The sequence below is a fragment of the Pestalotiopsis fici genome, assembly GCF_000516985.1.
Source record: "Pestalotiopsis fici W106-1 unplaced genomic scaffold PFICI_Scf_2, whole genome shotgun sequence".
NCBI lineage: Eukaryota > Fungi > Ascomycota > Sordariomycetes > Amphisphaeriales > Sporocadaceae > Pestalotiopsis > Pestalotiopsis fici.
The window spans coordinates 3,336,928-3,360,589 of NW_006917092.1; the positions used below are offsets into that span (position 1 = coordinate 3,336,928).

General features: G+C 48.8%; 8 protein-coding genes across 8 annotated transcripts; 6 read left to right on the plus strand and 2 right to left on the minus strand.

The window, feature by feature from the left end:
- Positions 1-3,799: 3,799 nt before the first annotated feature.
- PFICI_03181 (uncharacterized protein) lies at positions 3,800-5,567 on the plus strand (the record flags this gene model as incomplete). The annotated part of the gene is made up of 2 exons (XM_007831762.1): positions 3,800-3,967; positions 4,047-5,567. 2 exons carry the CDS (start codon positions 3,800-3,802, stop codon positions 5,565-5,567), a joined length of 1,689 nt encoding a protein of 562 aa, XP_007829953.1.
- Positions 5,568-6,254: 687 nt separating this feature from the next.
- On the plus strand, positions 6,255-7,211 carry PFICI_03182 (uncharacterized protein; the record flags this gene model as incomplete). Its single annotated transcript, XM_007831763.1, has 2 exons — positions 6,255-6,607; positions 6,665-7,211. 2 exons carry the CDS (start codon positions 6,255-6,257, stop codon positions 7,209-7,211), a joined length of 900 nt encoding a protein of 299 aa, XP_007829954.1.
- Positions 7,212-7,332: 121 nt separating this feature from the next.
- On the minus strand, positions 7,333-8,241 carry PFICI_03183 (uncharacterized protein; the record flags this gene model as incomplete). The annotated part of the gene is made up of 3 exons (XM_007831764.1): positions 7,333-7,754; positions 7,813-7,876; positions 7,930-8,241. The coding sequence occupies 3 exons, from the start codon at positions 8,239-8,241 to the stop codon at positions 7,333-7,335; spliced, it is 798 nt and encodes a 265-aa protein (XP_007829955.1).
- Positions 8,242-10,161: 1,920 nt separating this feature from the next.
- On the plus strand, positions 10,162-11,232 carry PFICI_03184 (uncharacterized protein; the record flags this gene model as incomplete). The annotated part of the gene is made up of 1 exon (XM_007831765.1): positions 10,162-11,232. The coding sequence occupies one exon, from the start codon at positions 10,162-10,164 to the stop codon at positions 11,230-11,232; it is 1,071 nt and encodes a 356-aa protein (XP_007829956.1).
- A 337-nt stretch (positions 11,233-11,569) lies between these two features.
- PFICI_03185 (uncharacterized protein) lies at positions 11,570-12,571 on the minus strand (the record flags this gene model as incomplete). Its single annotated transcript, XM_007831766.1, has 4 exons — positions 11,570-11,706; positions 11,758-12,122; positions 12,203-12,210; positions 12,269-12,571. 4 exons carry the CDS (start codon positions 12,569-12,571, stop codon positions 11,570-11,572), a joined length of 813 nt encoding a protein of 270 aa, XP_007829957.1.
- A 3,995-nt stretch (positions 12,572-16,566) lies between these two features.
- PFICI_03186 (uncharacterized protein) lies at positions 16,567-17,031 on the plus strand (the record flags this gene model as incomplete). Its single annotated transcript, XM_007831767.1, has 1 exon — positions 16,567-17,031. The coding sequence occupies one exon, from the start codon at positions 16,567-16,569 to the stop codon at positions 17,029-17,031; it is 465 nt and encodes a 154-aa protein (XP_007829958.1).
- Positions 17,032-19,350: 2,319 nt separating this feature from the next.
- Positions 19,351-20,468, plus strand: PFICI_03187 (uncharacterized protein; the record flags this gene model as incomplete). Its single annotated transcript, XM_007831768.1, has 2 exons — positions 19,351-20,122; positions 20,179-20,468. The coding sequence occupies 2 exons, from the start codon at positions 19,351-19,353 to the stop codon at positions 20,466-20,468; spliced, it is 1,062 nt and encodes a 353-aa protein (XP_007829959.1).
- A 1,658-nt stretch (positions 20,469-22,126) lies between these two features.
- On the plus strand, positions 22,127-23,428 carry PFICI_03188 (uncharacterized protein; the record flags this gene model as incomplete). The annotated part of the gene is made up of 2 exons (XM_007831769.1): positions 22,127-23,183; positions 23,238-23,428. 2 exons carry the CDS (start codon positions 22,127-22,129, stop codon positions 23,426-23,428), a joined length of 1,248 nt encoding a protein of 415 aa, XP_007829960.1.
- Between the last annotated feature and the right edge of the window lie 234 nt (positions 23,429-23,662).

Sequence of the window (23,662 nt, forward strand, 5' to 3'; positions counted from 1 at the left end):
AGGTGGGAGACAACCCGCAGCCGTTGATCGGCGACGTTCGAGCAAACCGAATATCTGGGCGCGATGGGGTATAGACTTCCGCTAAGCACGGTGGCCCAGGCCGCGGTGATCCGGGAGCTACCATTCGCAGTGTCCGCACTGCTAGCTGCCAATAGCTATCTCAGCCAAGACCCTAGCCAAGGACCTAGGCAAACCTTATAGGACGTTGGGCAATGCGAATACACGTTCACTAATCCCACGCGAACCTGTGTGTCTGGGTGCTACTCTGATTGATAGACGGCGAACTGTCCGTGGCGGTAATTGTGTGTACATTGTGCTTGAGAAGCAAATGACGATCATGTCTTGATCTCTCTCGGTCGCTGGGAAGTTGATCTGCTTAACAATTTCCTGTCAATGTGCCACATTTCGCGGCCTAAGACAAGGTTAGCCGGCAGTTGATGCGTAGGCTATCAGATCATGGTTCCTGACTCGTGCCCTATATTCAAGGTGGCATTGACCTCCATTGCGGGAAGTGGATCTGAGCAAGAATCAGGGCAGTCCTTAATGTGCCTCATAGGGTCAATAAGGGGTGCTCTTTAGATGTTGCACTTGATGCTATGACATGTAGATCTTCCTTTGAATGATCACAGGTTTCAACTGTTCTTCCTTTGGTTCGACTCAAAAGGACCATGCATGCATACCATGTCCCTCTAGACCTCTGGCCCCGGCAATGCTAAGTTGTCTCGCTCCCAGCGTAAGTAGATTTTCGGAGGTAATCAACAATTCTTGAAATCACTTGAAAATGATCTCGTTCATTACTCAATGCATAGAGTCAGCAAGATATTATCCTATTTTGGTGCAGATAATCTGAGTCTAGTGCAGTTCTGGGCCTTGTGTATGCCAGAAGGCCCTCGTACAAACACGATTTGATGCGGTGGGCTCGTGCTTACGATCCAGGCTAATGGCTTTAACGCGAGCAATTCCCGTGTTGTCTGGATCCATCGGGGTCCGCGATGGCGGCGGAATATTGCCTTGCTCTTCACATATACCAACATCTGGATATTGTCAAGGTGGGGAATCTTACATCTGTTGATCATTCCAGTATAAAATTCGATCTCAATTCAACATGCGATTGTGCTCGACTCAGTATGCACCTGTAGTTGTGTCGATCTTGGAATGCACTGGATTCAAAGTATATATTATTGGAGGGCTCGATTTTAGACCGTATCTACTCTCAGAGGTCAGGGGTTGAAGCTCATTGAAAACATGAGCACATTGCTTCGGTTGCCCGGAGTAAACGCATATCTCCAGCCAGCTACTAGAATTGGTCATTCTAGAATTAAACCAGACAGTAATGACAGTATGCGATATATGTTGATATTCCAAGCCTTTGTACAAATCGTTTTTGCAAAACAGGAACCGCGTCTCGAGGCTTTTACCGAATTGCTCCGCTTTGGACAGAATTATCTATGCTTGCTGTTCGGAGACATTAGGAGTTAATAGTGAGATTCATATATGTGCCTGAATAATGGCGTAGCTTGGGGTGTGTGCAATTGAATTTAAGCTCTGGTGCCCCGGCTCATAGTCTAGGTGCCAATAAACTCAACGCGACGCCATCACCAGCCGTCAGCTCGCCGCCACGTGTTGTGCTCACTGCAGCTAAGATGCCAATATTCTTCCCCAGAGCCCTGGGTGCTCTGGCTCCTTATCTTGATCTTGCAATTTGGACATCTATTCAACCAGGCATTGAACCATCAAAGTCAAGACCTACCGGTACTCATTAGCACAGTCCGTCGCCACGCCGGACTTTCATATATCCATTGTTTTCCCGCCAGGCCTGCAAATGAGTTGCGCACGTGATTCAACTCATTAATCCCATCTTTCAAGAGGAACCAGATCTGTACCAGCACTATTTAGCGTTCTTCCATGCTTTTCGAGGATAGAGAGATGAGGTCATTCTACCTTGCCCAGGCCGCAATGTTTTATCAGTGAGCATTTGACAAAAGCCACTAATCTCGATACAGTCGTACTGTTGTCTCACGCACCTTCATCCAAATGTTCTCCACATGAACTGCTAAATATACAGATAGTATTATGCAACCAAGAATTGAAAGTGGTTAGCAAGTTTGATTTTCGAAAAGCTCGGCATTGATGCGATAATGCACGTCGCGGATTGTGATAGTGGATAGAAAGCGAGGCTCGGGAAATGAAGATGGAACTCATGATCGAGCATACAATGTTATAGGCTGTGAAGCATTCCGAAGTATGTTGTCTCCATATTGTAGGTCAAAACAAGCCAAATACATCACCGAAACAACAATACTGAGCATCATTTTCGCCATTGAATGCTTTACTTGAAATAGGTTCATGTTAAAATCCTATCATTCCCATAATTAAATCTCCTTCAAAGTCGTAAATATACCAAGATTTTTGTTATGTAAAGTCGTTCTATTTAATTCGTCACTGATGTTGGAAATCATGTGAAATTGTGTATTCGTGCTTATTACAGGCGCAAGATACACGTGCCTCTACCTGAGTGTTCACCGTTGGCGTTCATTTCCATATTTCTTGACGGTCTCAAAACTACCAGGTGTAGCATTGTCTTCTCTCATTGACAGTACTTCTTGCCACATTTGGTCACGAAAATTAGGGTTCAAAGTTACCTAGTATGTAAAGGCCTTTTCGTTGTAAATGAATGTATCCACGTCGTATGGTATGGAAGTGCGGTCTTGGTGGATGCTTGCAACGCATATAACGGCCAATTGTAACAAAAGTCGTGAACGATGCACCAAAATAAAAAATGAGGTCAAATGTGGACAACTAAAAGAGTGAAACAAAATCAGAATATATCGTAGCCCAAGAATTTGAAGCGATAGAGAGGCTGTCTGCTGGAAGATACAAGACTCGGCTCTCATCCAGAATACTGGCATCGAGCGATCACAACGTGGCCCATGCACATTGACTTGGCGCTCTCCAGCCCAAACTCCTGCAACGGAATGACTACCATGTCCATTGTTACAGGGCAAGTGAGAATTGATTGCCAAACTTCACCTAGGTCCATAGAGCGCTCGGCAAGGTTTATCATATGGCAAATAATTCACACGCCAGTATCACAATCGCCCAGAACAACTATGCACCGGGTCGCCAGAGCCTCTCGTGCTGTTCATTTCTAGGCTCCATCAGATGTGGATCAGTAGCAGTGCAGTGCTCAGTTGGACACTGGACAACAAGTGGATTTTGCGATGATTGATAGAGGGGCGAGGTAAAAAACAAAACAAAAAAAAACAATTTAGACGAGAAAAGGGTTGTAGTATATACACAAGTCCCAACTATATACGCTGAGCTGCAATGACCCCAGTTTCCTTTCTTCTTTGCATCATATTCACGGATTGACAAGTGCGCAGAGGCTCAATCAAGACCACGTTCAAAATAAGCTTATTATTTAGTGACCCCACACAGCAATACTTTGTAGTTGAATACAGCGCTTGCCATAACATGTCTTTGTCCATCCGTCTTTCAATGCTCAATTCCAAGATATAGGTCTAGCCGAAGAACGGCGAGGCCGGTGTAATGCTCTCCTAACCGTGAGTCATTCGGCAAACAGTCATAACGCGTATTCCCTGCCCTGCCCAAGCGAGCATGTCGTGCTCAGTGCTGTGCCGTACCCCGGCTTTACCCCGCGTCGCGGATTGGCCTGTTAAAAGCAGCCCGTGTACCTACGAATTGCTCTCCCTGTGGAAATAAGCTTGATGATTCTGTATCTACTCAAAGCAACTCTCGATACATCCTACTAGACCTTGAACGACTCAACGCCTTTGCTATGGAGATTTCACCCGCCCAGCCTATAGTACAGGCTGGAGAGCTGCCCGAGCAGCCGCCGACGACCGCGTCTTCCAACCATGCCCCAATTTTACCATTGGAAATCGCCGAAGAGAACACGGTGACGCGCACCAAAACCCGGCTATATCTCATTCTAGCGGCATTCTATGTAGGTAGCTCAATGCCCATCTCTCACTGTGATGCAACATATTGTCGAAGTACGCTAACGATTGATATACCTACTGCAGTTGTCCTTGTTCCTGGCCGCACTCGACACGACCATTGTCGCCCAGTCCATTCCGACGATATGCGCAGACTTACACTCGGCGGCGGGCTATGTCTGGATTGGAGGTGCCTACTTGCTGGCAAATGCAACATCTGGCCCTATATGGTCTTCTATAAGCTCCGTATTTGGAAGAAAGCCAGTGTTGCTCATTGCGGTGACGTTGTTTGCAATCTCGAGTATCATTGCGGCACTGGCCCACAACATGCCCATGCTCATTGCCGGCCGTGGACTACAAGGAGCAGCTGGCGGCGGACTCGTGCAGCTCTCCATCATCACCATCTCTGACCTCTTCAGTGTGCGCGAGCGATCAGTCTACCTGGGCTTCTCGGGCTTCGTCTGGGCCCTGGCAGGATCCGCTGGGCCGCTGATTGGTGGAGCGTTTACAGAATCCGCGACCTGGCGGTGGTGCTTCTGGATCAACGTTCCGATCTGCGTGGTCACGTTTGGCCTCATGACCGTGTTCTTGGACGTTCACAACCCAAGAACCAAGCTGAGTGAAGGTCTTAGGGCCATTGACTGGCTTGGTACGTTTTCAATACTCGCCATCTCCCTTCTCATCCTGCTAGGACTGGATTTTGGCGGCACAATCGCCCCCTGGAACAGTCCAAAGGTCATTTGCTTGGTCGTGTTCGGCGCCGCCATGATTGGCGTCTTTATCTTGACCGAGCAACGTGTCCGGTACCCTATGATGCCCCTGGCCGTGTTCAAGAGCTGGTCCAATGACGCCGTCTTCGCCGTCGTGGTTGCGCACGCCATGGTCCTCATTGGTATCGAGTATTACATGCCATTGTACTTTCAAAGCGTGCTCCAAGCTTCGCCGATTCGAAGTGGTGTCTTATTGCTCCCATTGATTATTGTCCAAGCCGTGGGTGAGCTTGTGGCCGGATACACAATCCATCTCACCGGACGCTACAGGGAATTCATGTGGATCGGTTCGCTATTCCTTCCTCTTGGGAGTGGCCTCTATATCTTGTTCGGGCCCGATACGAGTGTTGCCATGCTTGTAGGCTTGCTGATCATTGGCGCTCTCGGCCCAGGGCTGCTTTTTCAAGCACCCATGGCGGCTATTCAGAACAGTGTCAGTCAGGCCGACACTGCCGCAGCCACAGCCGCCCTCATCTTTCTGCGAAACATCGCCATGTCCCTATCTGTTGTGGTGGGAGGCGTCGTATTTCAGAACAGTATGGACACTCAACAAACGTCCCTTGCAGCTGCAGGTCTCAGCGAATCCGTACTCGAGGCTCTGTCGGGCAGTCAGGCAGCGGCGAATGTTGGCATCCCGAAAATAATTGAAGACCCGCAACAGCGCCGAGCGGTTCTAGAAGCATTTTCTTGGAGTTTGAGAAACATATTCATCTTGTACACGGGCTTGTCGGTCGTCTGCACGGTGGCTAGCTTCTTCATAAAGCATCAGAACCTAAGAACGGAACATACAGAGACAAAGACGGGGATACAGCATTTGTCAAAGAACGAAAAGTCCTGAACGTGGTGCCCGGAATAGGTACCTAGTCGAGGGATCATAGTCTAGCCTTTGGTTACGGTACCTACATAGGTACATACCCAGGTCATGCGGCCTCCACGCCATAGATTTGTGAAATGTGATGTCACTTCTCGCATATCGACTGACTAGATTAATAATGTGCTTGTGCAAATCAAAGCGTGAAATGAGGCAATCGCAAATGACTAAAGAATTATTAGTAGCTAAGAAGTGGTGTGTTTCGCAATTCTTATTAAGCGGAAAGTTCCCAAGATTTCTTCAACGGGGGGTTTTCGCAAATAACATTGTGCCGTCGGTTCCTGATTGGGTGCAAAATAGGTCCGTTCCCGTGTTGCACAACATCAAGACACATCAAGAGACGACCGATTTCCCCCAGCATAGGGCAGGTGATGGAAATACCGTTATTGGATTTATAATACAAGAAATAAATTATGTCTCCGATTTGCTGGGTCAAGCCGGCCGTGTAGCGATTGACCTTGACGGACGGCTTATTGGTGCATGGCGTGATTGCCGCGATTGCGGGGTCTTACAAACCCTCCAAATAGACGAAAATGTATAGGGGCGCAACGATCATATATAAAATGAATCAAACAAGTCAAGAAAACTCCATGCACAAACATCCATTTTCGCCTGTATAGTATTGTATAAAAGTGTTGACCAGACCACTTCATAATGGCGACTGCCGATGTTCAACTCCCCGTCGTAGCTGCGACTATGTTTGCTAACGTATCCGAGGCCTCTGCCATATCACCACACGACGTGGACACCATTTTGCATTATTTCAAGCCCAATGAGGATAATTCACCCCCGGCGCCTACTTACGTTGGCCGGCCGGAGACTTACGAGCGCCCGACTGAAGAGCATCGAGTCCGCATCACGGACATCTCCGGCCAGGAGGCGCAATTCACACTAGACAAGAATGGTTTCCAAATCTACAAACACGTCAGTCAGGAGAAGGAATTCGTGGATGACGACAAGGTCAAGGACAAGTACTACAAAGAGACTGAGCAGCTGTTGAAGGATGCGTAAGTCGTAGCTCCATAAAGTACCTACTATCAAGTGAATATCTAACCGACTTATAGGACTGGAGCTTCGCGCATCTTCATATTTGACCATACGATTCGCCGTCCGGATCCAGATCAGACCAATACCACTTCTCCTATACAACTCCGTGGCCCGGTGAACCGTGTGCACATCGATCAGACTTACGAGGCGGCCCTGAGCCGGGTCCCTCACCACCTCCCAAACGATGCAGATGAGCTACTCAAGGGAAGAGTGCAGATTATCAACGTCTGGCGTCCAATCAAGACTGTGCTGCGTGACCCCTTGGCCCTGGCAGAAGCCAACTCGGTGGAAGAGGACGACCTTGTTCCCATAGGCCTCATATACCCGAATCGCAAAGGCGCTACCTTTGCCGTCAAGGGAAATGACAAGCACAAGTGGTACTTCAAGTATGGACTCACCCCCGAAGAGGTCATTCTCATCAAGTGCTTTGACTCCAAGACGGACGGTCGCGCTAGGAGGGTGCCTCATACGGCCTTTGTCGACAGTGGCGCAGGTGACGACGTGCCCGCCAGAGAGAGCATTGAGGTCAGAGCACTGGTCTTTCATGAGCATGACCGTGAGTGAGATTGATGAATGAAAAATGGGTCGGGGAGATTGTCAGTAATGGGATTGTGGGGAAGGCTCTCTCTATTTATGTTGCACACAATTATAAAGTATGAATTGCATGCACTACTGGTAAACTCAATTAGTGCTCTGCTTGCGCTTCTATGATGTCCATCTTCCGTGAGGCTTCAAGTGCTTTCTGGTGAGCCTTGCTATCCGGGCTTGCGGCCTCTCCACACTCGCGAAAACGCTTCTTCCAAAAGTTCCATCTTTCCATGTTTACACCCTTGGTGCCAGTATAAAGAGGACCCCCTTCGTACCCCAATTCGGTGAATCTGGGGTCGTCCAAATGCTCAAAGATAGTGTTGCCAGCTCTGAGTATATACTCAGATGCTGCTTCAAGGTCCCAGTCCATGCAAGGCTCTCGTTCGAGAGTATACTCCAGGGCCTCGGTAGGACGCGTACTGCTAAGACCAAGTGGGAGAAGTCTAGCAGCAAATGAGTTGATGCGAATATGTTCATCCTGATACTCCTTTATCAATGATGCATCGCCATATTCGTGGGCTGAAGATTGCATATCAACATAACAGCTCTGAAACAAGTGGATCGGGTTTGTGCATACCGGTAAATCTTTCAAGTAGTTCCATCTCAAGAACCGGAAGGTCTGTCCATAGCAGCTTTTCTTCCTTCATGTATGTCAGCCTGGCCCGACTGTGTTGATAATGGCCTCGTAACTCACGTTGTGAACATTGACCTTGATCGATGGCAGCTTCTTGAGTTCTGCAACAACTTCTGCTAACAAATCCATTGCTGGATGATCAACGTCGATTTCTCGTACCAGGTCCAAAAGCAGACCCCAGAAACCGAACAGAAATCCTCCAAGGTGTTCTTCCGGGCACCCTTGGCAGCATTGCTGGATTCCCTGTGCCGCCCAAGCAGGCGTGCTGGTACCCTCGCTTCTGGCGCAACTATCCAGAAGATGGAAGAGCGGCCAGAGTGTGGATTCGCTGTCTTCAGTATCTAGACCTAGAGACTCGGGAGAATAATTCATGTCGTGGCAAAAGATTTCCCAGCGTGAAGGTAAAAGAAAAAAGATCTGAAAAGTACAAGGTGATTTGATCAGGAATCGAGAGGGCAGTGATGCTATGATACTTTATGGGACTTGACGGAGGGAGCCTGGCGCTGTTGCTGTCCCGCAAAGTTGGAATTGCGCTGCACCCAACAAAAAGTGCGGCAGGGACCTGGGGGGCGCCTAACAGAAGCTCCGCCACGGCGACCGTTTGCTCGGCCGGAGGGCGCGGTCAAGTTGACCGATGCAAACCACCCAGTCGGGCAATGATTGAGTACCATCACATTGATAAGGACATGGGTCGTTATCTGCCCCTCCATGCAAACATTGCCAGTTCGCATCACCAACTCGGCGCTTATGACCCAGGTATTCGGGTCGCGCGTACGTACAGCTTAGGCGCTTCAATGCAGCAGTGCACTTAGCACTAAGCCCGAGCGCGCGCGTATAGCGGGCAAGGAAAATATGTCACATCGCTACCGGACATTCGATGCTTTAGAAATGCGATAATTATATCTCGGAACTAACATTTGATTGAATCATGAAACCAACAAGAATTCACACGAACCAACATAGAATAGACAAGGTTGTGTACATGGACCAGTCTGTGTATATAGACCAATCCATCCTTCAAGGTCAGGCTATGTAGGTGAGCTTCTTTGACACAATTACAATCCATGCCACCTCACGATACATCAAGTCATTCATTCCAAGCATAGCCAATTATTTCCAATCATAACCAGATACTATCATACAGTTGCGACCATGGGTTGCGGCGCATCGAAGGAAGACTACGACACAATCAATGCTGGGAAAAGGCACCATGACCCCAGAAAGACAAACAGTGCCCCGGTACACTCGGGTTACGTGAGTTCCTGCATTTTGGCATTCCCAGAACAAGAACTGGACATCACTGCGGGACTATGCTAACGAATATTAGCAATATAACTTTGGCGACCCGCAAAATATAACCATCTCAACCCATCACGTCCAACAGCAACTGGATGCCCATCCGCACCCCAATTCTGGCAGGCGGAAATCAGGCTATCCCCACAAATATGGCAATGTGAACAAAAGAGGGCCAACACACACTCCTGTTGAGATGGCAAGGCTGCAGTACGGTGATGGAAAATTGTACGAATACCCAATCGTACCACCAGGGCAGGTGCATTTTGATTGCAATCAGAAAAGGTCGGACGTCAATCGGCCTGGGGCATTCCGAATAACCACCGACAACCGCAAAGTGACACAGGGAGCAATGTATCATTACGGGGAACAGAATAATTTTAAAAGAGGGAAACTGGAGCATATTAAACAACCTATACCGCCACGTCCCATAGTCACATTTTAATACAGTCTCAATACATCTCACAGTCTTGCATGCTCGTCTTACAATCCATTCTACGTGGTTTTACATTCCGTCACCAACAGGGAGATCATCAGAATCATCAAGGAAAGTACAGGCTCTTGGTTTGATGTACCTAAAATCAAGGCACCCGATGTAGTGGAATGTCAAATCCATTATACTCCATATCTTGGGGTGCCTAAGGATAGAGGCAAGGAAGTGATGGAAGAGGGCAGTTTCTATAGCGTCCAGACAAAGATGGGTTTCATCATCAATGTCATTGTACTTCTACATCTCCTTTGTCAACCTCGAGTCCACCCTTTCAAGTATGCGTTTCGCTCGCAGTACAAAGAATGAGGTATTAATAGATGAAAGCTCGTTATTACCGAGTAACGGGATACTTAATGCCTCGGTATTGCGCCACCTCGCAGATTGAGGAAATAAGAAGCCAAATATTGAATCACGCAAAAACTCACAAATACACAAAACGAACGTTGAGAATCAGCATAAATCAAGTTTAAGAAAGCGCAAAGGTGAGAGATTACTGGTCCCTTAGGAAAATGCGTACCAAAACCATTAAGGCAGGCAGCAGCATCATTGGAAAGATCAAGTACATGGACGAGCCACTCAATTCCACGGCATCGACACAGGATTGCCCTCCAGGAGTCAGGATTCCTCCTGTCCCGCGCATCCGTCCTGTTCGATTCGTCGCAGAGACACCACGCCTCGCACGCAGCGTCGAGTCTCTGTCAGGACTACGATCTTACCAAGCTGGGCGGCCGGTCGTCAACGAGTCTGTTGATACATGGAGAAGCCGAGCAGCTCCTCGGCCGCGAGCTGCGCGCGCCACTGGGCCTAGAAGAGACGGAATGAGAAGAGATGAGAGCCCAGATTTCTCCTCGCGCGCTTCGAGTCGCGCATCATCGTCAGGGCGTCGTGAGCGGACTCCCGTCAGCCGACACCGGGGAACTGAGGCGCTTGACATGAGTAGCATCATTCGCGAGTTTGAAGAAGTATCTTTGCATGGTTTTGAGGATGAAGTGTCTCCGCCTACATACGAGTTCACAGACAATTTCTTTCCGAACCCAAAGATTACCTTCTTTATGGACAGACCCACCAACCTGGTCTGTTCAGTGTGCCAGGAAACACCACTGAAGATGAGCACATCTCCTCACACGCTCGCTTGTGAAAATGACTCTGTCATTTCTCCTTGCGGTCACGTCTTTTGTCGGGGCTGCTTGGACACCTGGATTGACGCGCATCAGTCCTGTCCTCTTTGTCGATTCGAGCTGACCCGCAAGTGCGGGCACGCCATTGAGCCTCGCGTCATAGCCAAGGATACGATCCTCTCGCTGCCTCCTACCCTACCTGAAGGCGGCAAAGTTGCCCCAACATGTTGGGACTGTCGACAGCACGCGCAGGCAAAGAAGCTGGGCCAGTTTGCAAAGCACTTCCGCTTATGCCGCCAAGTACTAGAGAGGTGCAAGCAAGAGCTCGCATATGGTTCAGTCGAGGCGAGTGTCATGGTGGACAAAGCCCAGGTAGCATACAACAAAGCGCAGAAAGATTTGGAGCAGTTCTCAAAGAACACTACTTACGAGAACACCCTTCATATCCACTCATTCTGGTGAGCGTTCTTTGTCCGATATGATGCATATACAAGAACGGGCATATATATTTAGATAGTGTAGCAAAGCGTATATCCAAGCATTATTTATTTGTTTAATTGAATTCACATACTTACATTCATTTTGAGAACATGCAATTGTGCCACGTGACGAAGCACCATTTCATTTTAAACGTGACATTTCTTCTTTGTATCCAAGGGTCTTGATTTGCATGACCTCGGATATTTGTCAAAAGCTATGTACAGTTTCCAAAATATTCTTCAGCAACATGGAGCCCCTATAAAAGTCACTAGAAACAAGCCTCAGAGAGGTCTGTTGTCCAGTAGCATAGGAAGTACATTTAGCCAGTGTAGGTGCAAATGACGGTCGAGGAACCAGAAGTGGAGCACTCGGTAAGCACCTCGTTGTTCTGCTTGATGTCGATAATAGTGGCTCCGCTAACACCGACGGTACCGCTGGAGGTGGTGGCAGAAGCGCCTGAACCCTGTCAGTATTTAAGCATTGGATTAAGGGAAACATGATACATACCAGTGAAGGTAACAGTGCCAAAGTCGGCAAAGGGAACGAGAGAGTTGCCAGACGAAAAGTCCTCAACGATCCACTCGGCGTTGGTCTCGCACAGAGTGTCAGTCTCGCCTGAGAAGGTGTGGGTGACCGTGGTGCCCTTGGTCACGTTCTCAATGACAGCCGTGCCGGCTGACTTTGAGGTGGCAGTCACCGTCATGGTAACGGTGTCGCCGGCGCTGATGGTGATGCCGGAAAAGGTGTAGGCATAGTCGGGGTACCACTCGTACCAGGCATCAAAGGCAACCTCGCTGCCCTCGACATAGAAGTCGACGCCAGTCTGCAGAATGGCAGTCTGGCATGTATCTCCGTCAATACCGACCCATGCGCTGTTTAATAACAAGTGTCAGTAGTCTCGTTATAGTCACCTAGCTGCCATGCCCTTCAAGACAATGGACCAAGTACTAACCTAGCGGCCTTGTAAATGTTAGCATTGTCGTTCAACAGCATATGAGTTTTTTTCGGGTCCACTTACATATTCAGTTCGGGAGCTGCCTCCAGAGGGAGTCTCGGGGGTGGGAACGACAATGGTTCCGGTGACGGAAGTGTAGCCAGTGCCGATCAAGACTGCGCCGGCCCAGTTGGTGGAGTAGTCAACGTGAGCAGTCTCATTGCCAGCATCTAGGCTCTGGAGAGTGCTGTCATCCGCCGGGATGGGTGGCAAGGTGCTACGCTGCAGAGCGCGCCTGGCATGGTTCTCCCAACGCTGCTTTGTGAATCGAGCACCGAGGGCTGCCTCAGCGAAGAGCAGAGCACCAACGACAGATGTAGACTTCATGACTGCTGATGGTCAAAGAAGATATGAGCGAATGAAGGACTAAAGCAGGCAGGAATGACAGAGTAAGGTGATCTAGTCTTCAAGGCGATGCTTGAGTGTGGAAAATCATCTTCAGAGGAGAAACACAAAAGCATTTATAGTCATGAACATTAGACTATAAGAGATATGAACCAGGGTGTTAGAGTTATCGTTGATCACGGTCGATCCGGGTCAGGCCGAGCGTTCGAGGCCCACGGACCGTGCCATGGTTTGAATGTTCCTCGAATCAAAACCTGGCATAATTGAGATGCTCCAGTCGTCGCTTCTGCTCGACAAGAAAACCGGGCAATGGGGCTGATGATCATTTGCATGTGAGGGCGTGACTGTTATCGTCCAAACTTGCTGAGATGGAAAAACGAGCCTCGAGCCTTGAATCTCCGAGATATTCGATATCAGTTGTCGGGTAGACCCCTGTGCAAGAAACCATCGTCCAATGGTAAGTTGCCGTTGCATTGGCGGCATAGCTCTGCAGGCAAAACATGCTACCAGGGGTCTGAAGCAGGGAATGATCTGCATATGATAAGAGAGGATTGCGTACGCCGCATCCATTCCGCAAGTAACTTCACCGTCGTTGGAGACAAAGCGCCCAATGATGCCTCAAAAACGGCTCATGGGCTACCTGTGGGATGTCCATTGCGGCTATCAGATATTCTTGGCAATGAGTTGGTGTTGTGCGGGATGCAATGCAGACATGTACGGAATGCAGGGGCATCACCATTCCGCCCAGGACAAGCACTGGATCACGAAGACCGTGCCTCAGAGAAGAGCCGTTTTTGTCTTTGCCTGAACACCAGGCCAAGAGAGCCAAGAGGGCCAAGCTGTGGAGAGGGCATTGGCAATAGTTCAAATAAGCTTTTAAGCTCCGATGAGTTATCTGGATGTTAAGATGATTCTGAATTACTAAAGAAATGGCTAAATGGCTGAATGGTAGATATGGCCTATGGTGTGACATATGCTGTTGTCAAATTGCTATACCGCGCTGGATTGTTCAGCATAAATGCCGCCAAGATTGATGGAATCAGTCGCGGTTTGCTATCCCCTGTACTATTCCAGACTGAGAGCTATTATAGTTGGTGGATTCTGCCGTCGCATTGCAGTCTACATGATTTGACGGCTGGGATAGTCTGAGAAACTACATGTTGACACAAGGTAATATACTACTGGTGGTGTTGATCACTTGGAGGAGTGGCGGGGATTGACCACGGAGGAAACGCGCGAAGGTTGGAGAATCATGAAGATTGTCAAATTGAAGTGATCAAAACATGCCGGGCGTCTCTGCTCTTGGGGTGCTATCTCCAATGTCTCGCTTAGCTATCCGAATAGATATCTGACTGTCGGCGATCGGTCATGCGCCGAAAGGAGGCTCTTCTGCGCGTGAGTTCTAGACGGGACGAGGGTGGCCCCGTGGTGGGCAGCAGAATCCCGGATCCAGGGCCCATGATCGTGGGGTAAAGCAGTTAGCCGCATTAGGAAGGCCGTTGAGGCATCCCTCGCGATCCGTCTCTTGATTGGTCCAATGCGGTATCCTCGGACGATGGAGTACCGACAGATCATTGTTCGAGTTCTTTGCAACTCGATATGAATGCAGAAGTACTTGAAACTACTTTGTACATTCACCACATACAAAGAGAGTTCAGGAGACTCATGCAACGTGCTGCTGGGTTGGGTTCGAAAACAATCCCTACGTAATCAACGCAACGAATTGATAAGCAACTGAAAAGCATGGACTCCCTGTCCGTATCACGATAGCAGCTCTGCGACTTCAGTTCATCCACCAATACAGGCCTCTTCGCACACGTAACAAAGGCAAGAACCTGGCCGCTCTAGACAGCCAATGCGATAAGAATAGGTCAAGGATATGACGTGGCGATATTTGCAGAATACTATCGCTGAACATGAGGTCATTCAGAATACTGACTCAACCTTGGGCGTTCGGTAACTGAGGTGCGGGGATAGCACCTCCTGGACAGGATAGAGGCCGGAGACAGCAGGCGTCCATCCTAGGCCATCGCTACGTAACATGAAAATAGTCCAAGTCTCGCGGGATCTCCGCCACTGGAAACCGGGGGCAATGGCAGAGGATGAGAGCAGAGGGAAGGAAGCAAAAGAACAAACACCCTTGACAAACCTGAGCGCTCGGAAGTCGGCAGTTATGGAGACGTAGTGGCTCTCTGCGGTGGGCGTTGTTCTGTGCAGAATACGTTCCTCCCTCCGCGCATTGGCAGCTTTTCAAGAGAGCGAAAAGAAATAAAGAAAAAAGAAAAGGCAGGAAGTGGAAAAAGATAAAAAATAAAAAATAAAAAGGCCATGAGACTAAATCAGTCGAAGTTGAATGATTTGGACCTGATTATGGAAAAAGAACTCTTATTGATAATGGATGAGCCAAAAGATCACCGGGAGGAGGGGGGCAATCCCCACCAGCTTGGTGGGTTTCGCAGGGTCAATCGGGCGCAGATGATCGATTTTTGTCGGCTTTGACTAAATGTGAAATGTGCATTGTATGTTTCGCCTCAACTAGGTCAAAGCCAGTCATGTCTAAGAGTTACCGTGTAGTCTGGCAGAGTGCTACTTACTGATTGAAATAACTATTCAGGTAAAGGAGTGGCATCGGAGGTGAGGAATCCAAAAATAAACCTCAAGCCTTACCCGCTCCCGCCAAGCCAAGCGAGGATCTCACCTTGACCCAATTTAGTCAATCTCGTACACTAAACCTGTTTCGTCCATGTCAAGAACTTGGCTCAGCCCCCTGATCAAGACCACGTAGATTTGTGTACGGTCTTTCTCATATTCCATATGTTAACAATCGTCATTTTCACTTCTCTGGTCAAAACAGTTCTTCATACTCATCTGCCTCATCCTGGTTTTCATGTAAGCGACAGGAGGGTGCATAAAAACTTTGGCATACAGACACGATACAGCTTACCGTCTACTCAGCGAAGCGAACGCGGCTATGACCCGTGGTTCTAGGCAATATCACACGAAGACGCGCAATGGGTGTGGTCAGTGCAAGAAGAGACGAGTAAGGGTGGGTGGCCGACTGTACTCAGTTGTACAGAAGCTCGGGAACTAACCCGGATATTAGTGCAACCTGGAACCTCCCACTTGCTCACATTGCCAGAGGCGCGGTGAAGTATGTGATTACTCACCAAGAGCCGATGGATACACAATGTCAGTGGCGGAGAATAGACACAAGCAACTTGATACAGCGCCAAGTTCCATGTCCTTGTCGGTATGGAACAGCAGATCATTATCTAACAAGATGCATCAACCCGGAACCCTTGGAAGTGGTGTACCGTGCATGAGTCTCCATGGCACAGTCTCTTCCAACCCTGCCCAGGATATGATCACATTTGTACTTGATAAGATATGGCTCGAGCCTTGCGCATCCGACACAGAAGTGGGAGTGTGGAGATCAACACTCGAATCACAGGCCTGTGAGTACTTATATGCAGGGCTATTTCCCTCCCTCCTCACAAAACTTTCCTTTCTCTCTTTCTTTCTCTTCCTATTTGATGCGAAGCATGTCTATCGGATACGGATACCGTTTTGAAGTCGAAATGTCTTGTCGATATCCTTCAATCATATATCAAAGTTCCTAAATGTCTTTAGAATGAAAAGCTAACTATCCGGCCCAAGTACAATATCGTTACCTGGATCATAGTGCCGCTTCACTATGGACGCTTTACCATTCCTTTCAAGATGGCTCGGCATCGTCATTCTTGCGCATGCATGCGTATCGATATAACTTGGCTGCGTCTGACTTATTTCGCCGGTCCAACGATCTAGTCATCACGAAAGAAAACTGGTTCGCAGTGCTGTCATTTGGAGTCACGATAGTAATATTTCACTTGGCAGCTGCACAAGTAAACACAAATGAAGACTACGATTTTCTCGAGATTTTTCGGATATTTCGACAAACTTCCAGAGTCGCACAAGCGACGGTCCCCTTTTTCCAGATGAGCCACCTCAAGTTATATGTGGATCATCGAAAGAATCTCACACAGCCATCCTTTGACGACACAATCTGGGACATGGTCGGTGACCTCGATGAAATGGCAGCTCTAAAGGACAGTCCAACATGGGCCGCCGAGGCCTACCGCAACGCTATTGCAAGTCTCAAGGAGTGGGTCCGAGAGACTGATAGCCGCCCTCGATCATGGGCGCACTTTTTTCGATGGCCGGGAGTGGTTTCGAACGACTATGTACAACTTCTCGCCGCTCGAGACGATACGGCACTAACGATTTTTGTCTACTGGTGCATGATCATGAATCGATCTCCAAAACGTTGGTTTATGGAGGACTGGGCGTGTCGCGACAGCAGCGCTGCCATTCAGGCCATGCGCGACAGCTCAAGCCATGTGCTTGCCTTGCCACGAGAAGCCATAAACGTTTGGAGACAATCGAAAACTTGTGGCAGGTAGAACATCAAAATGATTAGCTCCTAGACCCAATGAACACGCGTATGAACACATGCGATACAATTGGCATTTCCTAGATGCTTCTAGGAGTACCCAACTAACGAAGAGCTATTTGGAAGGCCCTAGTGATCTTTCTAACCATCTTCACCTGATCTACTCATATTCGAGTTCAAACAAGAAGCTGGAAGGAAAGCGAAGCGCAGTTTCTCGGGCTGCAAGAGATAGGCGATCAATCCGGTGATTGTCTCCTTGTCTTTCCGATTCTCTTCGGCCTCATGCAGGCCACCATGAAGCTGGCTTGGGATTCTCTGCCAGATTGTTCACGGCCCCTGATGCGCATCAGAACTCATCGCGGCGTCACTTCCAATACTCGAGTCCGTAGAAATCAAGGGTCCTTGAGATTGCTGTACCCAGTCTTCCACGTCGGTGGCCAATAAGGATTGTGCTCGTAGCAAAACAAGAGGGGATTGACGGGCTTGAACTTTTGTCATTTCTCGAGGCATGACGATACTTGTTGCAAGTCGTCCCAGTCCTAGAGATTATCACAGAGTCTGGGGTTTCGCCGTCGCTCCGCAGCTTCTGGTTCAAGATTGCAAGAGTAACTTATTTTGATGATATATCAAATTTACAAACCTTTTCGGAGAACAATAGCTGTTGTGAACCGCTGGTAGAAGCCAATTCAAGGCACCTTGGACGTATTTGTCGATCGTATAAGATCAATCAAATCAGCGGCATTACGATCGATGTTTTAATTTGTTCCTATTCAGCCCTAGATCTCACCAGAATGAGTGGCTGGGATCCTTGGTGACTCTGTGCATGGCACATTCTGAATTCATAGTGTCAACTGATTTCTATGGGTGCGCAAGTTCACAGTGCAGTATATAATAACGTTTTGGAGTACCAAAAGGAGCAAGATTTCGACACAATTGAATCAAGTTGTACTCTATGTTAAGCTGCCAGTTTTTAGTCGTCTTGACTAGGTACTTTTCTAAGTAGTCCAGAGATTTGCCTTTCTTCATATGTAGTCTGTCCACCTGAAAATCTGCTACCAGAATGTCCTTCATCTGGGGAAGAACTTCGGGCGAAGCAGATTAATCATAATGACAATTTCCACGATGCTTTGTGACGGCTGGGTAGAGATTGAATTTGGCAACTTGTTTATTACGCAGGGTGGGATTGAAACTTAGCTTGTTCGAGCCCGAGCTTGGCTCTGCTAAAAATCAATGTTCTGGAGTATTGAAAAAATCATATTTAATTTCATCCCTGAATGATCACGAGGAATAAGTTGGAAGCTAACCTTCACTTCGCATTGGTCTCTGTATTTGTATAATTATTTTCGATATTGAGACTCGATGCTCATCAATTAGACTGCGAACAAAATAGTCTCTCCTTTTGTTTGCAATATTTGAATGATATCCAACTATTCCAACGGGGCGTGTGAATAGAAAATCATTACTCCGGGGACGACTGTTAAATAAAAAATAATAAGATGCACCCAGTCAAATTTTTCTGTTCAAGATAAAAGGTCCTCAGCATTAACACATCCTTAAGCGCCAAAGCCCTGACATGGTCCAGCTGGTCAGTCGTTTGCATTCACGGTTGCTGGGCCCAACGCGTTTTCTTTGACGTTCCCTGCCACCTAACACGAGAACACTCCTTCTTGCCACTTTTCTAATTTTCACCCCGCCGACTCTAATCAGAGCTCTTTCTATTTCATTGGCTTCTCACCAATGCATTCCCAATCGTAATCTACACATCAATCAAAGAAGGACGCCTCTTTCAACACACATCGTCAAGCACCAGCTGCCGTGTCTAACGGAACAACTGGGGCACACTCACCTGAGCTTTTGTCTACAGGCAGACATCACTGCTTCATTTGCGACACAGTTTCGGTCTTCACGGCCTAAGATCAATGCACATCTAATAATCAAGCTAGCTTCGAGCAAACGCGACTGGTAAGTGCCTGCCTTCTTCAACTCGACGCAGCAGGGAGGATGCTGGCATTCACGCTCGTTGTCTGATCTACCCCCTTCTTTTCCTTCCGATTCAAGCCCTACGTGGTGTCATTTCCCAATCGGACCCCGCGTAACCACCTGTTTTCTCTTTTTCTTTCCTTTTCCAATCGCGACAAGCCAGGTCTTCTTCCACATTCTCTTTATTGTCTGTTCAAAACAAGTGGCCGTGAGAGGCTCTCGAAGCGACTTTGCACAATCCATTCTTGTCAAGGTTAACATTAGATCTGCGGGTCGTGCACGAAAGCATTTCCAGATTCACCAATATCAATAGCCTCACTGACTAATTCTGCAGTCACGAAACGCCGCCATGGAGGACAACAAACCCAGACTGTACGACAAGATGCCCCTCGAGGTGGTTCTGAATATCTGGAAGCTTGCCTTCAACAGTGATGGCGTTCACCATTTCCGATTGGAAGTCAATACAAAACAGCCACTCCATCGGCTGATCATCTCACCCTGGGAGACGAGCGGATCCCCTTCATTCGCGTCTAGCTGGCGCCAGCGTATGAAAATGTCCATTGTCGACCACTCGGCCAGAACTGCGTACACGAAATGGGTAGACGAGCTGGCGGCGGATGGCGCCTTGTGGGTAGCCCCCTTGCCCGTGCGCCGAGGCCAGCCTCAGACCCCGGAGTTCGCCTCACGAGTCAAGGTGAATGCCAAGAAGGACTTGGTTGTGTTCACCTTTGTCAAAAACTACTTCAACGTTGTTCTCCTGGACTGGTCAAGAACTAGAGAGCAGTTCCAGGGTCTTCGAAACATTGCTTTCAATTGGAAGCAAACCAGCACAGGCGAAAGCTGGGGTGCAACGCCATTCATGTGCGCGTGTCGAACCTCACATGGGCCTACGGGTAGTCCTTGCCCCTGGGCTATTCCACGCGTTGTTCGACTCTTTCCGGATGTCCAGCATGTCTACTTTATCTATCGTGTGAACGCCCAGGATCTAACCTTCATGGCGAAGCGATTGGCGGCCAACCAGGCCAAAGAGGACACAGCCACCAAGTCCAGAGGGGTAAAGTCCAAAGTCCCAAAGATGAGTGCAGGCCAACTCATCGAGGCGAGCATTGCTGAATTTCACAGTACGTTGCAGGGTATTGCGTACGAGGATAGACGATGATGCTGACAATATCAACAGAATTGGCAGAAAAGAAAGGTCTCCAAATTTGGGCTGACTGCGAGCGCAGCTTCATCGAGGTCCATCGCGACGATCTTGGAACTATCTTCAACACAGAGGAGTGCAATGGAGTCAAGAAGAGCTTGATCAAGTGTGAGGAGGTTTGGGATTTACAAATCGCCTTGGATCTCATAAGGGGTAAACCGTCTGCTCCTTGCCCAAGATTCCACTTCATGGTCTGTCGCCAAAACGTGGTCCGCAAGGCCACGAGTGTCAAGGCTAACGTGGTTGAAGAGCCCGGCGAGGCATGATAGCTTCCACACAGGGTACATGGCGAGTAAACGACAAGAGGGCATGATCATAAGAGATATGTCTTTGGGGATTGACTTTGGAGCGATGGTCTAAGGATGGTAATGGACAACTCACAGACCGTGAACAGGAGACGGTATCAATTTATCAACGCTGGAAGCCAAAACATGGAGGCATGCCGTCTACATCACATCGACCAGCATGCCGATGGAGCGCGTTGGGGTTGAGATAGATTGACTTTAGTGGAAATTCCGAGTTGAGGGTCGTTCACCAGGTAAATAACACCCAAAAAAAAAAAAAAAAACTGCCTGTGACCATGCTGTAACACATATCAGGTAACGGCCGTGAAAGTGACGCCTGGTTTGCATTGTACGCGGAGTATCTGCGTGCCTCTGCGCAATTGTGTCGTTTGTTCAGGGGCGTCCCTTGACGAATTGAACCTGAGTTTCGGAAGTGGTAGATTGCACGAAGCCCTGGCTTTGTGTAGAACGAATTCATCAGTGTTATGGCGGTATCGATCTAAATCGCAGGGTCTTTGGGCAATTCCATATCATGACTCTTGAAATTGTCCTTGTAGTCACTGTGTCTTGTACAATGCCCGGCGCGACTCAAAATTATTCGCAGGCTTCTGCATTCCTTTCTTTATTCTCTGCGCACTTTTCAGTGTACTTGTCGCATACCGCTGGGGGAAGGGGTCGCCTAAATTGCGTCTACTTAGCGTACACTGTACCCTCGGCTAGGCACCCGATGCGCAGTTGACAGGTACGGGATGTCCCCCGGGGGTTTACACACTCATGCCGCCATGTACATAATGGCTGCTGTGCCTTTGTCAAATGCGAACATGGACAAAAGCGCTGCCGTATTATTGAGCATTCTAATCAACTCATGATCATAATTTCGATTCAATTGAATAAGCTGGAGCTGAGGTAGAACGGGAGGTTTCCTGGTGTCCCGGTCGGGGCAATGGAATGGCGAGCCTGTAGCGGTTCGAAATCCACTAATTGACTCGGCCGACGTCGGCGCTGGACCGAGGAAACCTAGAAACTCGAGATTGAGCTCATGATAAGAGGTACCGAAACACAATTTAGACGGAATTGTTTTTACCACCGTGCTGGTATCATCTTACCGAGATGGCTGTAGCTAATGCAAGCAGTCGACTCAACGACTTTGCAAAAGCATTGAGACTTGTAAGTCAGTTGCATGTTCTCCCATGGTCTCTCGCTAATGGGCGCTTTGATTCAGGTAGCCAAGAGTTCATGGCAGTCCAGCGCTCAGTCATGGCTCGCAGTTCCAGCGGGGATTGTCGCCATCCTTTCGGCATGTTTTGGAGTTGATAAACTACTAGCGATTGGAAATATCTCATTTCCAGCTTCCGTCGCATGTTTGATTGTCTTGTTTCTCGCCCTGCTCTTGTCTGAGCTGGTCTTTGGCGAACACAGGACGCGCCGGTTCGTCGGATGTGTCGACATACCTGTTGAGTCAAGCCCTCCAAGATATCAAGGTTTGCTTATCTGACCATATCAGGGAAGTTGGTCTTTGCGATGGATCAGCATCACATTCACGCCCTCGTTCGTCCTACTTCCTCTCAGCCCGCCAATTGGCGTGGTGGAAGTATTTAAAATCATTGCGGTCTTTGGTGAGTCTAACGGTGCAAGAGACCATGAAGATCAATCTGACATCTTTAGCCATCGGGTTCATTGTCATGATGGTCGCGACGGCATACATGACCCGAGCGATTCAACTGGTTTTGGGCACATCCAAGCGCGCCATGACTGAGCGTGCCGAGGAACTGGGCCCTCGAGGAGATGAGATACCGATGAGTGCAATTCCCGCCAGCGAAGACGAGCAACATGCTGCATCGGCTCTGTCGCCAGCGCCTTCTTCTCTCGATCTCAGCCCACCTTCGCCGGCGGTGGCATCTCAAGCTACGTCGCAAATCCGGCTTCACGCTCCAGGTGATGTCACGCCCTCGGAAGAAAGTGGCCAAGCTACTCCCGTGAATCTGCCCCCGCAGGCGCCCCTGCCGTTGCCTCGAGCAGAAGTCTGGGCTTTGAGAATCGTGCGACATCTTGACCTGTTGACGTATTCCATACTGTTCCTCTTTGTGGGACTTCCCGTGTATTATGCGGTTGGCTATGGCATGCCCATGCACCTCAGCTTTGGCGTTTTGATGTATTTTGGAGCCACTGCCCTTCCTCCTTCCTGGAGGCAATATCTGCACCCGGTACTCGTCTCATCTCTCTTTACTGTTCTTGGCATTTGGGTACTGGGACTTGCCATGGGCCACAGTCTCGAAACTACTCTGACTGAATACCGCACCGGAGCCAAATACCTCGAGCTGTGGAATGGCAGCCACGAGCTCCCGGGAGCTGGAGACATACTGTCCAGCGTTCTGGACGCTAGTATCGTGGCTCTCGCTTTGCCCATGTACCAGTACCGACGAGAACTACGTCAGCATTTCTTTGCCATCGTGACACCAAATATCTTGGTGTCGATTGCGTCTCTGTTTGCATATCCGTATATTTGCTACGCCATAGGCATCACCGCAGAGCGCAGTCTCGCCTTTGCGGCTCGCAGCCTGACACTCGCCCTCGCTACCCCGGCCGTGGTGAACCTCGGTGGTGACACGTACACTATCGCTGCGATCGCGATTGCCAGTGGCATTATCGGCGCCCTGGTCGGACAGCAGATGCTTGCGTGGATGAAGATACCCGAAGGTAAGGCGTTATGAAAGCTTGGATCAATACGTGTGCATACTGACATTACGATAGACGACTACGTCACGAGAGGAGTCACACTTGGAGCCAACTCATCAGCGATTGCGACCGCCATGTTACTGCGCACAGATCCTCGAGCGGCTGCACTCTCTAGCCTTTCCATGGGCCTTTTCGGCACCATTACAGTTCTTTTCACATCTATACCGCCAATCGCTAATGCCATTCGGTCCTTGGTTGGATTGTAATGGCTTTGGAATATTGAAGCGCACAGTGTTAGAACTCAAGGCTTTGGAGTAATGAGGACATTTTGAGTCGATTCCACGCTCCATTCCACCAAGCCCGATGCCAAACAACATTCTTCCTAGCTTCCCAAGCTTGTGCAGAATAATCCATGAAGCTTCATTGACGCGACTGAAAAGATATATTCGGTAAGGTATCTGACGGTCTATGTCATGGAAGTTGGACTTTAGACAATGGTA